Raw genomic sequence first — 17,583 nt, 5'->3', positions numbered from 1 at the left:
ATCCTAAACAAAAACCAATGACAAAGTTTTGGTCTCTTATATGAGTGATTTTTACATTTTAGGGAGCCTAGCTAGTCCTTGTGGAAAGGAGGGATTTGCTGGAAGGAAGGATGGTTTAAACAGCAAAGTAAGAGCGACTGGTGAACGACAAACGAGATCTTACGGCGTGGATGGTTTTATTCTCCCCAGTGCTGTTATGAGGTATATGTTGTTCAGCAACAGGTGAAATTGTCTCAAAATGTAACGAGCTAGCTCTATAACATTTTCTTTGAAAATAAACTGTTCCTTTTCTTTCATGCTAGTGACTTTTACTGGCAGGCTTCAAAGCTGCTACTAGCCGTATGCTTACGATAGAAACGGAGCAAAACCCCGGGCTGTCAGGTAAAAACCCTAATCCGTATGAAAAACTAAAAATAAAACTCTGAGAGATGAGATGAGATAAAAAAAAAAAATCCTTTACCATATTTGAGGCATGGTACTACACTCACTTTTAATTGGAAGAAAAGTGAGTTATGTGTAGCTAATAAGTAGTAGTAATGCAAAGAATATGTTAATATTTTTTTTACCATAATGAAGGAGGACATGGAATAGCCTGTGACAGCTATGTATAACTGTATACATTTAAAACATGACCTTGCAAGCTGCTAGCTCTGGGATTTTAGTGAGTAATAAAGGTATGATTATCCTACTCTGTTGTCCTGATCATAGTGGCTTGACTATTAGTGAGTAATAAAGGTATGATTAACCTACTTTGTCCTGATCATAGTGTAACAGGCATGAAGACTTTCTTTTGTATCTGATAATGGTTTACTTTGCAAAGTGAACACACTGTTTGCATTATTGGCATTGTGAAGTGCGTAAGGAACATGTGAGAACATCAGGAAGAACAGCTAGACACGTTTCTGGGGACATGCATGAAAAATGCAGTTAAAATGATTTGCTAAAGATGAAACCGCTTAATACATTTTTGTATGTATTACCACCATACCTGGTAATGTGGGCGAGTAGAATGTGCTTATTTGGGCAAGGAGTAGCAGCTACTCAATTACAAACTTATTTATTTTTTTCCAGCCATGCTTGCAGCTTCATCAGCCTGTATCACAGAGAAACAGCAGATGGACTCAGCATATGATCTGTGGCTTAAAAAAAATCAGATTTGGTAAGCATTTCCAAAACTAACCTACCATTAATATTGCTTCCTAAATCATTTTGAAACGATTTTGTTAGACTATATTTGTAAAAGATCTGTATTCCATATCCTGAGGCCATAATGCTTTCAAAGGTGGCAACTGTTTAGGTGCCCCTAAGGCTGAATATGTTCTTTGCCTGAATTCTAGAGAGTAAATGAGAAGATCTGCTACTGAGTTACCTTCATTTCAAAGCTATCTCTGTGCAAGGATTTCAGCTTTAATTCAGATCTGAGATTTCAGGAAATTTGTATATTCTCCAAGGAGAATGTGATAGTGGCTATAGAAGGTTCACAGAAGTTGCAAACAGTTTGTGAAGAATTCTCATTTTGAAGAAGCTTGTCGTACCAGGAAAAAAATAAATCACAGGAGCAGAAGGACAGCTCTGTTGCTCTTCCCTCTTGTTATTTTTGGCCGGTGTAATTATGGCAAGACATGATGTCTATAAAATCGAGGTTTGTTTCCCAAAAACTTTTTGCCTTATTCAAATGAGTCCTAGGACAGATTAAGCAAACATACTAGTGAAGATAGCTCATATGTAACACCAGAACTGTTTTTACATTGCTCTCCTACACAAAGAGCTTCATTGTGCTTGGAGGTACTCCAACTCTAATTCAACAGTAGACCAAACCATACTCTGCATGCAGACGACTGTTCTGCACATTAGAGGTGCAATCATCTCTTCAAATGCTTTTTTTTTTTTCTCATTACTGTCTCACACTAGTAGTATTCTATTTATTCATCCCAAGACTAATACTGTGAGGAAAAGGCATCACATTTACTACAAAGGCTGCAGGGTACACGGACGTGTATTGTCATACGTTTTTGTTTGTTTTAATTTTTTCAGTCGGGAGCTCTGTTTCAAAAGCTTGCAGACAATTGCACTCTGCAGTGTGCAAACGCAAAGTTGCCATACAGCTTTCATGCGGGGAAGGCCAGAACTGTCATATAAAACAGCATGGCTTGTGTAGATACTTTGTGTCGTTGGTGATTTTAATTGTGCTAGCCAGTCAGTTCAGTCAGCCACAGTTCATTTCTCTGGGGCTGCTCTGCCTTCTGGGCGGCAGTAAATTCTGAGCCTACAAGACGTTACCAATTAATACAAAGAGACTACTCAGCCCTTGTGCTGATGGGACATTAAGGTCCAATAGCTCAGCTCAGCAGGTTTTTTGTTATGTTAAATTCGGACTTACACAGAGAATGGGCATAAAATGGAAGATTTCCTCTTGCAGACTTCAGCTAAGTTAATGCTTACTGAATCTGCCTTGTTTTTTAGCAGGTGTTGCTTATGACAGACAGTTACCATTAAAATGTTAACTGTCATCTTTTACATCCACTGGAGTCCCCAGCAATCCTTATGCTAAGCACAGAAAACAAATCTGGTATATGACTTGTTAACATTCTGAATTGTTTCATTGCAATAACAGAGAAGATTATGTGTTTGACCCAAGCAGTTTGAAGTTCTAGGAGGTCTTAAAACAGAATGTGAACAGCTCTTTTGTAGTATCATTTGCATGTTGAAAGGTGCTATATGTGCTTTTAAAAAGAGGTAAATAAGGACATTTACTTACCACTCTAATGGCCAACAGAAATATGATACCATAAGTAACCCTTAAATGAAAGTATACTAACAGTAGTCATGCAGATGCAGGATGAGATTTCTAAAGTTTAACAAAAAAGCCCTCACTATCTATTTTTTTCCCCATCCCAGATTAATTTGATCACCATTTAATTTCCATTTATTTAAAATGTAGCCTTTAACCTCTTAAGGATAGGGTTTGCCTTTCTGTGGCTGGTTTGCATGGAGACTGGCATAGCTGAGGCCTTGTTTCTATCCTGAAACCTTCAGAGACTGACAAAATACAATGGATGAAGTTAATGAAACAAATTGCACTGCCACACTTTCTCTAGATTAAAATGAACCTTCATGTGTTCAGCAAGTGGTGGAAAAGACAGAAGTAGAAAGAAACTGAATTTGAGAGAGGAGCTGATACAATTGGAGGGAATAAAATGGTGACTTTGAAGGCAGGGATAACGCTGAGCTCTATGAAGATGTGTTAACAGCATGTTGGATGAGTGAGTAGCTGAAATAGTTGTAAGTTTGGGTTGTGTGAGTGAACGGATGTCATGCATGATGCCTGTGACAAGTAGAAATGATTCATGGGTGTATAGGGGTGACAGCTGGAACACAGGAAGGATCAGGGCTGGCATCTTGACTGTTTGCTCTTGCCATGACCAAAATGTGTTACTGCACTAACTGGACAGAAAGCCTTCAAGTCTGTGGATAGTCATGGCATGTGTGCGTGTTCAATAAGCGCCTTGGGTTAGAGTATGTGGTTTAAGATGGGGCCTGGTGGTAACATCATTCTCTGGGCATCAAGTTCTGTAAAAATGCATGAAGGAGCCAGCACTAAATGCAAGGTTGTAATGGAACAATATATATAAGTGGAGTATAACCAGTGAAGCCAAAGGACCTGATTACAGCATATCTACAAATTGCTGCCTTGAAGTTAATTTAGCTACTAATAACAAGTGAAACTGTGATAGCAGTCTCCAGAACTGGCTGCACCCTGGTAATTGCCTAATAGGTGGAATTTGTGGTGTTAATGGTACCCAGGCTAGCTGGCTATGTGCAAGTCTACTATGCCTGTTTGTGCTGCAGCTGGTCTTAGTATAGGCACATGAGAGCTCTACCTGAGTGTGTGGATCTATGTGGAGTGTTTATAGTATCTTGATAGGATAGTTTACATTTTTCCTAATATCTACACTGGAGCATAGGGATTTCAAATTAGAGGTTTAGAATTTGAAGTTCTGACAACCTTGCTGAAACTTTGTGACCACACATTAAAGAATTGTGGTTTGTATACATCCAGTCTTTGCTGGCTCCAGTGGAAAAAAACCCAAGAAATAGTATACTGCAGGAAATGCCATACTTTTCTCCCCATGTCAGTCTGAATCATAGTGTCAATCGCTTCCTGTGGCTGCTGTAGAGACGACAGTTTCCTGTGTCTCTGAGGAAGGTCTGAGGGTTTTACAAAAAACTCCAAAACTCAGGGTTAGAGACCAGTTCTATGCTGTAATAAATCCATCTTAGCATTTTTCAGTGTTTGCAAGGCATGACCTGCCATTGTTGTGACATTTTTCAAGGCTTTTCTTTTAAAAAGAAAAGTGTAGCTGATGAAAGTCAATGCATGTAAGCAATGGAGAGAAATATAAGCAAACACACAGAGTAAAGATTGTATGCTGCAGGCTTACTGCTTCTGTAACAGGTTGGGAAAGTAACGCTCTTAAAATGATTGTTAATCACATTTAAGCTGCAGTAACATCCATACAGGTAAATTTTGCATGGGAGTATGTGTCTTGTGATGGATCTGAATTTGGCCTAGAACTGTTTGTCACGTACCAAAATGATGAACACTGCAGGATTACAGAAAGTGAGTTGAAAATCACCATCTATTTCCTTTCTGATAACTGTCTGCATCTGAAACGTTGCCTCTTCAGATCACAGAGTGGCTCAGTTGGTGACTGTTGACAGAGCATGTCTATATAGGTATGCTCAAATGATGTCACATTAGTGTAACCTGTGAAGCTACATTAGTTAAGAGCCTTGCAGGAGGACAGCTCTTTTAATGCAAAGGCAGCAGTGTGTTAGTGTCAGACTGCATTAACACTGTTTTATGCCTAGCCATTGTCCAGTTCAGGAAGACAGGACAGACATGCAGTTGCATCCAGCTCAACATATGGACAGGTCCAGAGAGCAGTAAATTCTCATTCAGGGATGGGACATACTAGTATAATAAAGAAACTTATTTTGTGGATTATTTGCTTTGCAGGACTGTGAAAATTAGAATGTTAAATGCACAAACTCCAAAATTGTAGATGTGTGTGCTCCTCAGGATCAGATACCTGTTGCTATGAGTCAACACAGCAGCGATTTCACTATAAATAGGTAACAGATTTTGTACTGGAAAGTTGTTCCCAGCAGTATGAGCTCACAACCCTGTTCTGGAAATTATTTCTTGCTTGATACAAGAATTTACGTATAATAACTTGTGTAGTGTTTCCAAAGTTGAAAGGACAAGAAAATGCAGGGCTGGCATTTGAAGTAAAAGAGCCTGGTCAGGCTTCTGAGTATTTGCTAGCTTTGTGTGGTTTTTAATGACCAACTCCCTTGTCCCGTATTTCCATGGATTGTGGTAGCTAGTGGGTCAGTATTGCCATTATTTGAGAAGAAACCTAGGCACCAGTCTTTGTTTTATCTTTAAAACTGTTAGTGAGTTTATTTCTGCAGTATTTTCTGTGTACTCACCTGTGAATCACATGGACTTTATTAGCTTGTTTTCCATGGAAGTGCACAGCACAAGCAGGCAGCAGCATTGCTCTCTTCCCCAGAAGTGTATGGCATCTATCCCTTAGGCTCAAGAGTTGGTCCCCAAAAGGGTCTCACTCTGCTTTGACACACAGGCTACCAAACAGGTGCAGAGCTGGAAATGCCTTTTTTAGGCAGTATATTGTTGAAGGTTTTTTGGTGGTGGTTGTTTGTTTGTTGGGTGGTGGGTTTTTTTTTGTTTGGGGGGGTGTGTGTGTGTGGTTTTGGGGTTTTGTTGTTGGGGGGGGGGGTTTGGGTGGTTTTTGTTTTTATTTTATTGTTTTAGTTTTCCTTCTGATTAAAGTACCTAAATGCAGATTACAAGGTATATGGAGGTCTTTTTGTATGTTTGTGTGGAGCACAAAACAATTGGGTCTAACCCTGGTTGTAACACTTACCTGCCAGTGCAATGCTTTTCCAGCAGTACCAAAAAGCCTCGTTGTATTACATATGTATGTTGCATTTTATCCTCCACCACATAGTATAACAGCAGTGTTGTTCCTATCCTGATTCCAGCCTGTGTCCCTGCAAAAATACTCATTTCAAATGAATGGTTAATATTGCTCAAAAATCATTTGGTTTCATGTAGCTTGTGGACTGAAACACATATGTTGCTGACATGGCTGTAATGCACTGGTGACATTATCACTGGAGCTAGCATAAATTGGGAGGCCTTAATTGTAGGTAAGGTAGCACGGTAATTAATTTAGAATTTCTCACAGAAGTCTTCTGAGCAAATTACAGAAGTCTCATTTGTCATAAATAATATGTCAAAACAGCTCTTCTGTTCTTTGGCTGTGGAAACACAGTAGTGTTTCTGAGATTGCTCTACGTCTGTAGACAAGTTCTGTTGACCCCAAGATTAAGAGGACTTCCAACTGCTGAGATGTAGGTTTTCTTTACCTGTTGTCCCTGGAGGTAAGTCTCTTGGCAACTGGGGATCACAGGAATGGTAGAATACTGACCTTGATTACTTAGAGAAATTGGAATGATACATGGCCTACTCTTATTTATGTTTTGCACTGACAGAGCTTAAGAAGATGGGACAATAGAAGAAATAAAATTGACTAGTAATCATTTGGAACCATTGTACTTTGTGATCTGAAGCAAGCAGCTGCCAGCACGTCTCTGACACTGTGTCCTTCTATTTGTCACTTATTTGTAGCCTCAGCTTTGCTGGCTGTGAAATATGGACAATAACTTTTCATTCACAGAAGTGTGATGTTGTTTAATTAGAGTGAATGCTTAAAAGCAGCTTAAGGATGAAGAGAGGCATGTTAGTGCTAGATGCTATCCTTGACAGTAACTAGATAATTAGCCTTTCAGATGCATCTAGTTATTTTATAAATTAAAAGCTATTTTTTTTCCTTAAATTAAGATACTGACATAGCCTTCTTGCTAACTGGTTTTCATGACCAATTGGGTGTATTGCAGTAAAATGGCTGGTGAAGGCAAATGTTTTCCAGCTAGACATCACCTTACATTCAACAATTCTATATGGATTGGCTACAAGTCAGATCTAAGCCCTGCATTAAGATCAGCAAAAAAGAGCAAATTGTTTTAAGATTTTCCAAGTAGGTTTCAAAAGTGTGCATATTAATTGGCAGTCCCTCTTGAAGTCACCTTCATGGTTTACCTGAAGAGGAGTAACTTCTGTCTCACAACCTTGTCTCATTGTTCATACACCATTCATAACTGGTATGGTTTGTAACTGGATCTTCCCTTGAGTTTGCTATCTGTCCAATGTTTTGGAAGTCATAAAATGGAGACATTGTGGGGCCTAGGATTCCACACAAACTTGGTTCTTTCTGCCTCACTTGTGATGCAGTTTTGCAGCTGCTCTAAGGGGAAGGGAGTGGCACAAATGGCAGTTTATCCAAGTTTCTCAAGCCTTTCCTCCTCCTTAAAGAGGCCAAACAAGGGTATTGAAAGCTGGATCATACTGCTTGCTGTGGCATCAGGTTAAGCTTGCAGTTTAAAAAAGCCCAACAAACAAAAAAATACCACACCCACACCACAAAACCCAGCCAGTACTGATGTCTGCAGCTCTCATGTGAGGGGGCAAAATGACACTCTGAGCTGGAATCTTCCCATACAATCCAATTGCATCACAATGAAGATATTCAGAGTAATATTACTTTCTGATATAATTCCACTGAGTTCTTAAACAAATTACACTGAGGATTAATTCATCTCTGTTGGTGCCTGCAACCACACATACAAAAAGCACTAAAAACAATTGGAGAGGTCATGGCAGCATTTTTGTATGCTGATGTGCAGGTTTCATCTCTTTATCAGATGCTCTACTCTCTGACTAAAATTAGAATAAAAACTTGCAGTTAAAAATTTTCAGTGACCGACATTTTGTTTTTTCTTTCTGCACTTTCTTTTTGTACTATTTTGTCAGAAGACTGGTTCTTTTTCTTCTTCTTTCTCTTTCCTTTCTGCCTTTCCACAAAGTTCCCTTTTAGAATAGAATAGAATTAACCAGGTTGGAAGAGACCTTTGAGATTGAGTCCAACCTATCATCCAACACTATCTAATCAACTAAACCATGGCACCAAGCATCCCATCCAGTCTCTTCCTAAACACCTCCATTGATGGTGACTCCAGTACACCCTCTTAATCCTAAGACTTCATCTGATGTTCATGGCTTACGAAGTTAAGGAATGCTGCCATCCCAGACAAGTACTTCAGTTCTTCTGATGTTGAAAACGTACCTGAGACTGTATGTATCCTCATCTACTCTGTGCATTTTTTGCATTCAGTGTGCTATTCAGTAATAATGACAACTTCATTGTTCATTTTAAAATATCATAGGTGCAGTGGAGGAGTTTATGGGAAAGCAACATACAGAGATTGCTCTCAGGCAGGCTTTTGGGATGGAGGGTGAAAGGGGAGAGTTGTGGTGTCCGTATGTCCCTACTTTCTTTGGAAGAGAATACAAATTTTTAGCTATTCAAATTAAGGTCTTTCACCTCCTTCCCCAAACTGAGGACTAGCTGAGGACTTTGCTGCCATCTTGTCAATACCTTAGGGATATGCATGTAGCATTCTGCAGTTGGATCTGAGAGTTCTCATCCCACCTCATTTTTAAAAGTGAAATTAATCTTGCAAAGTCTCTTAATTTCTTCACCATGTCCTGAATAGCTTTTCATCTGGATCAAGCCATGGTACTTGGAGTTTTGGGTGAGAAATACATTCCTTCAGCTACTAAAGGGTATCTGTGGTCTAACACTGGATTGTCACATGCCTTAATTCCATCAGCAGTTTTCTGTTTGTGCCACTATCTAACCAGGCTTGGTTAGCCTACAGTTGTAGAGACCTTTCTGTGCTAAAACTCTTTAAGTAAGTAATGGATAAAATGCCGTACTCCTTTCAGGACACAAGCACTTCCCTGAACATTGATAGCAAAATATGCTTGGCATGCAGTGACTTTCAGTGCTCTCTGAAATAAGAGCACTTAAAAGACACAGTCTGGCCACAAGACTGCAGAGTTCAATCATTAACACAGTGAAATGACAACATGAGCACTGGGTCACTGATCACTAAGATACCTGCACTTCTGACCACTCTAATTCTTTCTAGATCTTGAGCCATTTTGCTCTTTCTAATGTATCGTGTTCTCTTACAGATCTTTATTCTTGTCAGTGTCTCATGTTCTGTTTTCTTGTGGGCTTTTAAGTTGAAGAACCTCTTGTGCTAAGTGTGTTTCTAAACAAGCCCACCTTTTCTGACTGTCCCTCTGGATGGCATCCTGTCCTTCAGTCTTACCAACTGCACAGCTTGGTATCATCTGCAAACTTGTCGAGGGTGCACTCAGTCTCGCTGGCTATGTCGTTGGTGAAGATATTGAACAGCACTGGTCCCAACACAGATCCTTGAGGGACATCACTTGTCACCTGTCTCCACCTGGACGTTGAGCTGGTGACCACCACCCTTTGGATGCAATCTTCCAATAATTTCTTATCCACTGGACAGTCCACCTATTAAATTCGTATCTGTCCAGCTTAGAGAGCAGGATGATGTGGGAGACTGTATTAAAGTCTTTACAAAAGACATCTATTGGTTTTCCCTTGTCCACTGATGTAGTTACACTATCATAGAGCTGTGTGCAGCCCGTGGAGTCTCACGTAAGGCTGATTTTGGGACTCTGTGGAAGTGCCTCTGTCAGAAAGCTGGAATGGGGTTCTCCAAATTTTTGTAATTCTTCTCTTGGTCAAATGACTTCTGGAGCTGCAAAAGCCCAGTTTTTAGATCATTGAGGTCATCAGGAATGCTTGCATTTTTGTCCTAACAAAATCCTCTCTTTTTCTGCCTGGTTAATATCAACTCTTAGTGTGGAATCTACTGAGGCTTTACAGTATTTTCTACAAAGTGTCTTGCAGTATCTGTAGGCCAGGAGTTTCAATGCTGTGATTCAAGCATGGAACATTGTATTTTCTAGGCAAATGCTCAAAGTCACCACACCTTTTGTTTGCTTTTGTCACTGGCTCATTTCAATACTAGACAATAAATTGTCTAGAGAAGAGAAGACTCCAGGGGGACCTTAGAGCTGCCTCCCAATACCTGAAGGGATTCTACAGGAAGGTTAGGGACTTTTCCTAAGGGTGTTATGGTGGTTTTAGGCTATGCCTTTAAAGTTCAGTTACAGATTCTGAGCAGAAAAGTAGAAAAATATAAACAAATCACTATTGGGTGTAAAAAGGAAAACAAAGGATTATTCTAAACAAATTCATTGGGTAAATATCTGGAATAAGACTAGCTGTGTCATAGCAATTCTTCTTCTCTTCTCTTCTGATCTTGGCTGTTTTGCTTCGCTCAGGAGAGATAATGTGCTTTGGCAGACCTTGGCTAAGTCTAACCTTACACTGCTTCTCTCCCTGCTCCTTCCTCTCTTGGGAACAGGGGGTGGGGGGACAGTGGAATGATTTCCTTGGTCTCTTGACCAGGGGGGTTTGCATGTTGTTTGATAATTGTAAATATATGTATAATATTGTAAATCCTCTATAGTTTGTACATATTCATTGCATTCCATTGCAGAGTGTAGATTTTGCTTGTAAATACAGCTTCATTTGTTTATAACTGAGTTGGTCTGGCAAAGTTAATGTCGGGGGGAAACTTCAACCCACCACAGATGTGTAGCAACAGGACAAGGGGGAATGGTTTTAAGCTGAGGGAGAGTAGGTTTAGACTGGATCTTAGGAAGAGGTTCTTCAGTATGAGGGTGGTGAAATTCTGGAATGGATTGCCCAGGAATGTTGTGGATGTCTCCTCCCTGGGGATGTTCAAGGCCAGGTTGGATGAGGCCTTGAGCAGTTGAGTCTAGTTGAGAGGCATCCCTGCCCATGGCGGGAAGGTTGGAGTAGGTGGTCTCTAAGGTCCCTTCCAACCTAAGCCATTCTGTCATTGTATGAAGTAAAAAAATATGCCTCTCTTAAGGACGTAAGCCTGAGTGGTGATTCTCAGTAGGTACTGCAGATTCTGAAAGGATAGTAGTTTGCATGAAAACAGTGCAGGCTGTCTAAACACAACTATGTTGTTTCACTGGGGAAACAGCAGTTATGTCAGATCTTCAATTACAAATGAATGATGATTTGTATCTTTTGTAACACAAATTCTCTTCTTTCTAGAGTCATCCAACCAAACCTCTTCCCCTCCCACCCTCCAAGAAATAACAAAAAGAAAAACACAAGCCTTCAACAGCTGTTTCACCATTCTTGTAAGGAAATACGTTGGTGTAGCTATGCTCTCTGGTTGTACTAATCTAATTCCCCATGTGCAGGCTTATCACAGAATAAGGCCAAGTCTGCAGCACCCAGGGATATGCTGATGTAACTGTATGGCACTTTTTTTTTTCAGCAGATGGAGTTCAGCTAAAACCACCCTGCTGAATAGTACATACTCTACTAGGAAAAGATACCTTTGCCAGCCTAAATTTATGTCTGGAATGGTTGGTTAGAAGTGTGGTTGTTTTTCTTCATACACCTAGTAGGCATAGTTAAGCTGCAAAAAACATTGAGGACTCATGTAAAAGTGTCTTTTTCTCAGCACAATTTATGCTAGTTTGAAAAATACAGGATTTTAGCTGCCATAGAGAGACTTCATTCTGATAATATTGATTGTGGGTTTTTTTGCAATATTGTAGGATTCCTCTATTTAGGAATAAAAAGAGAGGGAAAACTGTTGGAAAAATAAATTAACTGTCTTGTGGAGTAAAGACTAAGAATGATTTAAACCAGCAACACAGCTTCTGAGCAATCTACCCTTCATACAAGGTTCATTCTCTGTGTTTTTGAGGCCCACAGTCCAGATAATTAATGCTGAAGCACCACTGGCATTTAGTGTTACTTTCTCCCCCTTGTCATTGGTGACTGTGTCTGTTAGATGTTTCCTGAATGTTCCATTACCAGTTCTTGTACTTCAATCTAGTTTATGTCTGGGGGTTGTCAGTTTGTTCTGCTTTGGCATCCATTTGAATGACGAAAATGTTCTGAAATGCAACTTGAATTTCATGATGTATCCTGTCAAGTGACACATTTCTGTAGTAAATAAGGTATGGTGAATCATACAATGCAATGTAGGGGGCTGTATCCCAAAAGAATTAACAGAGTTAATGCTGTCTCTTAATGATAATGGAGAAACTGCACTTAGGATTCTGTATAAAAGCTTAGTGTCATAGGAGAACGAACAGAAAAAGGAAGGGAAAAAAAATTTCCTATCCTCTTTGAGATGAAGAATCAAAGAGATAACAATCAATATTGTTTAAAATTCAATAATTGGAATACAGTGAATCATCACATATCATACCTTTGAGGAAGATGCGTTTGGAAGCAACTGCTGATTTGATACATTTTTGCTATAACATGATTGACAGAGTTACTCAGTTGCCTTCTGCTGAGGCTCTCTTGAAAAAAAACCAGTCATTTTTAGGTTAGATGTCTAAACTACTGTTGATCTCATAATTTAAAATACCTATCTAAACTTAAGAGTTATTCTGAGTAATTTTTTTCACCGAAGAGTTGACCTCATGCATAAAATTAGAAAGTTTATGGTATTACAGTATTACTAAGGTTGGAAGAGACCTCAAGGATCATCGAGTCCAACCTGTCACCACAGACCTCATGACTAGACCATGGCACCAAGTGCCACGTCCAATCTCCTCTTGAACACCTCCAGGGATGGTGACTCCACCACCTCCCTGGGCAGCACATTCCAATGACGAACGACTCGCTCGGTGAAGAACTTTCTCCTCACCTCGAGTCTAAACCTCCCCTGGTGCAGCTTGAGACTGTGTCCTCTTGTTCTGGTGCTGGTGGCCTGGGAGAAGAGATCACCCCCTTCCTGGCTACAAGCACCTTTCAGGTAGTTGTAGAGGGCAATGAGGTCACCCCTGAGCCTCCTCTTCTCCAGGCTAATGTCTTAATGTCCATAAGGTAAAGGTAGCAAACATTTGCCATTGGCACCCTTAGCTGTTAAGATTCTGCAATCAAATTGCAGGCAGGTCAGATTCTGCTCCTTTAGGATTTGCATACCTAAATCCTTTAGGATTTCCAAACCTAAATCCAATTCATTACTACTTTTTTTCAATATAAATTTGGGGGGTTTTGGCTTTATTTTTTTTACTAAAGAAACACTGATAGCTCAATGGTAGCATCTTTTTAAATGTTGAACAGAATGGAACTAATGAGAAAAAACCTGAACACTTGTTTTCACAACTTAAACCCAGAGACTGCATAACTCTAACTGCATAAGAAGTGCATTAGACTTTAATATTGGAGCATTTTTAAAAAATTTTAAAATAATTTTTAATAATTGCACTCTTAAAAAAAATACTCTCCTTTGTTTGTTTCTTTTCTTGGTTTTGAGTATCTCATTCCTTGTTCTTTGCTCAGGTAAAATTCACCTTGATTTCAATGGAGTTTGCCCGGTAAAGCCCTTGGAATTGTACCCAGTGTTTTTCAACTGGCAGTGCTTATTTGATACCATGGCCCATGCTGCACTTGCAGGCACCCAACAGACTGTGCAAGTGTCTTGGGGATGAAATATGAAAAGTGTAAGTGCTTCAGTAAGCCACTCTGTTAGAACAAGGGAGGTTGTAGACAGGTGGATGTTGGTCTCTTTTCCCAGGTAGCCAGCACCAGTACAAGAGGACACAGTCTCAGGCTGCGCTAGGGGAGGTTTAGGCTGGATGTTAGGAAGAAGTTCTGTACAGAGAGAGTGATTGCCCATTGGAATGGGCTGCCTGGGGAGGTGGTGGAGTCACCATCACTGGAGGTGTTCAGGAGGAGACTTGATGGGGTGCTTGGTGCCATGGGTTAGTTGTTTAGGTGGGTTGGATTGGTTGATGGGTTGGATGCGATGATCTTGAAGGTCTCTTCCAACCTGGTCTGGTCTATTCTATTCTATTCTATTCTATTCTATTCTATTCTATTCTATTCTATTCTATTCTAACAAGGTAGCAATTTAATCATTCAAAACACAGGTGTCTCTATAAGTTCATCATGGTTTCATGTATACATATACATGGATTTCTTACATTCATATCTCTGTGGGACAGTGAAGTTTTTGTAGTTTTAAGGGTTGTTTTTTTTTCTCTGTGGTACAAATTTAATATAAAAGGGATTCATTATGTTATTCTCTCAGAATAAAATCAAACTGACTGATTGATGCAAGCCTGGACCAGTGGTAGACCGGATCTGAATGCATTTGCATTCATATTGGAGGCCAGGAATTCCTTGACACATTACTAGAGAGACTCTAGTTACCATTTGACTGTAGTTTTGCTTTTTTTACACCAATCTCGGTTTGATTGTAATTTCTGAAGTCACCCAGGGTGACTCAGATCTGGTCAAGCCAAAATAAGTTCTCAAATCATTCCCAAATAATGGGGAGGGAGGGGAAAAAAAAGACTTAATTTAAGAGAGCTAAGGAAGTAGAAACATTCATTATAGGCATAAAGCAGCCACAAAACTTTGCATAGTTCAGTGGGAGAGAAAGTTCCACCCAGTGAGTCAAGGATGAATACAACTGGATTTCTTCTGTTAGCAGAGCAAGTGAATGGCCAGAAGAGAGGTAGAAAATCTATGAATGGGGAGAAAAAATAGTCTGATACTTAGATGATTTGTTTTGGTTCAGTATAATACTCAGGAAGGAGCACGTCTGAGCCGTGGCTTGGACCTGAATGTTCCTTTTAGGAGAGGCGAGAATAATTCACAAGGTGGAAGTAGGCAGCAGACTTCCAACTCTGAAGGCAGGTGATGAGGCTGTGACACATTTTGCGCTGTGAGAACACATTCCAGGCCTTCATTAGCATTTGTGTTGCTAACTGTATCAGCCTGGGTACACATTGTAATTAATAACTGTGCTTTCTCAATAGTTCTGGGAAAATCTGTGCTACTGTTGTATACCACAGGGAGTAGTTACTGCTTTGCACAAACTGCTGTTAGCTGTGGGAAAATTTCTCTTGCAGAGAGCTAGAAGGCAGGAGAACCTGGTACAGCACAGTAATGCATCAAAAGTAATGTTTAAATATGCTTTATTTTTTAATAGTTGTGCTTCCCAGCTGTTCATGATCATAGACAAAATACAGTGTGTGTGCTAAGTCAAGAATCAAGAAGCATTGCTATGATTTAGAGATGGCTTTATGAGTGTGGTCACAAAATTTGGTGAATTTTTTTTATATAAAGGCAAGACCCCAGTAATGAGTTTAATTTACAGTCAGGTATGTACTGAGGCATAATCCTTTTCTTTTAGCTCTTCTCTCCTCATTTGTAGCCTATTGCTGTTACTTCATTACTCTCCTGTTCTTTGTTAGAGCAGTAAATCTGGAGACCTAATGGTGTACAAGCCCCTTTGAGGACAGCACTGACTTTTAAAATATTCATTTCTATGCGGATCAGGGATATCCCAGTCTAGCTGTAATAAGAGGAAGAAAGGAGGAGACAAATAATCACTGAACATGACTGTTTAGGGAGCAATTTCTGTCAAAAAAACCCCAATCAGCACCAAAGGTAGCTATGAGCTGGCCTTGCACCCCCAAGCACGGGTAAGAGTGATGTGGGCTTGTTTGATAGCCATAATAGTGTAATTGCTTCTTTCTACTCCTTCATCTTCTAGCCAGCTGCTTCTGCTTCACTATGCTGAAATGCCTGTTGTTTCTTTCTGCTAACTGCTGAGTAATGTAGGGCTGCTGAAAGGTGCCAGACTGACAGCAGCAGGGTCTGTATGTCTTTGTTTATAGCCAAAGCACAGGTATATCATGAGCTTTGACAGTGCCCCTTGTTACACTGGTGAGGTACAGCCCTGACCTGCAGAGACAAATCACAAAGCAGAGCATCCCTCAGGGCAGTTCAATTCTTGGTTATTTTTTGTCCCAATGGTGCTGGCTGTGGTAGTGAATTGCATGTTCTGGAACAGCAGTACAACTCAGCTTCCAGCCAGTGATCCAGGCAGAGATCAGTTCATACCTTTAATTATTCCAAATGAAAGACCTTTGTGCTATGAAATCGATTTGCAGCCAGTCTCCAGCCACTGGGAGTGGAACTGACTACCAAATTTATCTTGCCTAGGCTTAATGAACAGTCATCAGGTAGTAATGATCCTACTGATCTTGATTTAAGTGTAAGTTATAGCAGGGGTTGGATTCCATATCCCTGGAGTAATTTCTTGTGCCATCCAAACCTCATCAAAGTGTCTTGGTGAAAATTATTTAAGCTAACGTGTTGTACCGCATGTTGGCAAGCAGCTGAGGGAACCCATGTATCAGTTACTGTGGCTCAGTTGTAATGTGTTAACTCACAATAACTTCACTCTGTGCTTCAGACCTGCTTTATTCATACAGAGGCATAACTCTAGGCTTTTCTGTCCTTTTGCCTTTTTGCCTTTGCCTTTTTGCCTTCTCCCTTCTCGTTGTCATATCAAGGGAACAAATTAGCAAGGGTTATGTCCATTAATGCCACCTTCAGTGGGTAAACTCTAGATTTGTATTTATTTTTAAAGAGAGTTATTTAAAATTCATTATGAGAGTAAAGAAAAAAAAATTCAATCACACAAAAGCTATATAAACTCATATCTGATCCTATGTGAAAAAATAATACAGAGACCACAGCAACTCCAGAGCTGGCTCAGCCAAGCAATGTCACATAAAGCTTTCTCTTTAATTTTTTATTTGGATCATGCCTGTATGTAGGTCACAGTGACTTAAAAGAGAAGGCACAGACCAGACAAAACCAAACCTTTCCAAAAAGTACTGTTGAAGGAGAAGAATGCTTTCTCAAACAGAAGACTGAAAATTAGCACTGAAAGGATTTCAGTGTTCACTGCTTTTTCACTAAGTTGTGATTCCAGCTACCAGCAACTGAGCAGAGGAAGACCTGCAGTGGTTCTGTTCTCAGCTTGTTTGTCTCCTGCTTGTAAGCTACCCAGTGCAGAGCAGCAAGATGCTATAAAGCTGGTTCAAGACATTCTATGCTGTGATGGCCCCATATAAATCAATTCTAGCTTGATCATTCTTCCTCAGGAATAAAAAAGAGAAACCTCTCACTGCAGCTCCCCACACTGCTCAAAATTTGTGCTTTCCTTCAGTTCGTAATTACAGAGTCTGGGCAAAAACTACTCCTGCTGCTTCCTCTGTTGTGAACTTCACTCAATAGCCAGCATAGTGATGCTGTGCTTCTCTGCAGGAATTACTCCTTTACACAAGGACCTGCAAAGTCCATACATGTTTTCTGAGGACACTACATTTTAGCTTTGAGGAGCCTGAGGAGGAGAGGGAAAGTGGATCTTCTGTCTAGCCCTCTGGTCAGCCTTTGTGCAAGGACAGGAATAGCAGCATGTGACAATAATCTGGTAAGCGTTTCTTCCAGGAGAGAGGAAGCTGGAGGCAGTGATGCAGCTGTGAAGAGCTAAAGCGCAGAAAGCCTAAATGCTGCTGGCCAAAGAGCTCTTAGTAACACTTGAGTTACAAATAGTAACAGTGCAGAGAAAAAAACAAATGCCAAAACCAAACAACAAACAAAAAGCCAA

General features: G+C 40.1%; 1 protein-coding gene across 3 annotated transcripts in view; it reads left to right on the top strand.

The window, feature by feature from the left end:
• FABP6 (fatty acid binding protein 6) overlaps positions 1-17,583 on the top strand; it is a 35,833-nt gene that overhangs the window by 887 nt on the left and 17,363 nt on the right. The window contains exons 1-2 of one of the 3 annotated variants that reach the window (XM_054168569.1): positions 78-127; positions 1,072-1,159. In XM_054168569.1, the coding sequence (XP_054024544.1) occupies positions 1,129-1,159 (31 nt within the window). In that variant the 5' untranslated portion in view covers positions 78-127; positions 1,072-1,128. Of the gene's footprint in view, positions 1-77; positions 202-1,071; positions 1,160-17,583 lie in introns of those variants that run through there. The other 2 variants (XM_009904656.2, XM_054168568.1) reach the window with 2 other exon arrangements.

Source organism: Dryobates pubescens, chromosome 16 (genome assembly GCF_014839835.1).
Source record: "Dryobates pubescens isolate bDryPub1 chromosome 16, bDryPub1.pri, whole genome shotgun sequence".
Lineage (NCBI taxonomy): Eukaryota > Metazoa > Chordata > Aves > Piciformes > Picidae > Dryobates > Dryobates pubescens.
This window is presented reverse-complemented; position numbering and strand designations above follow the sequence as displayed.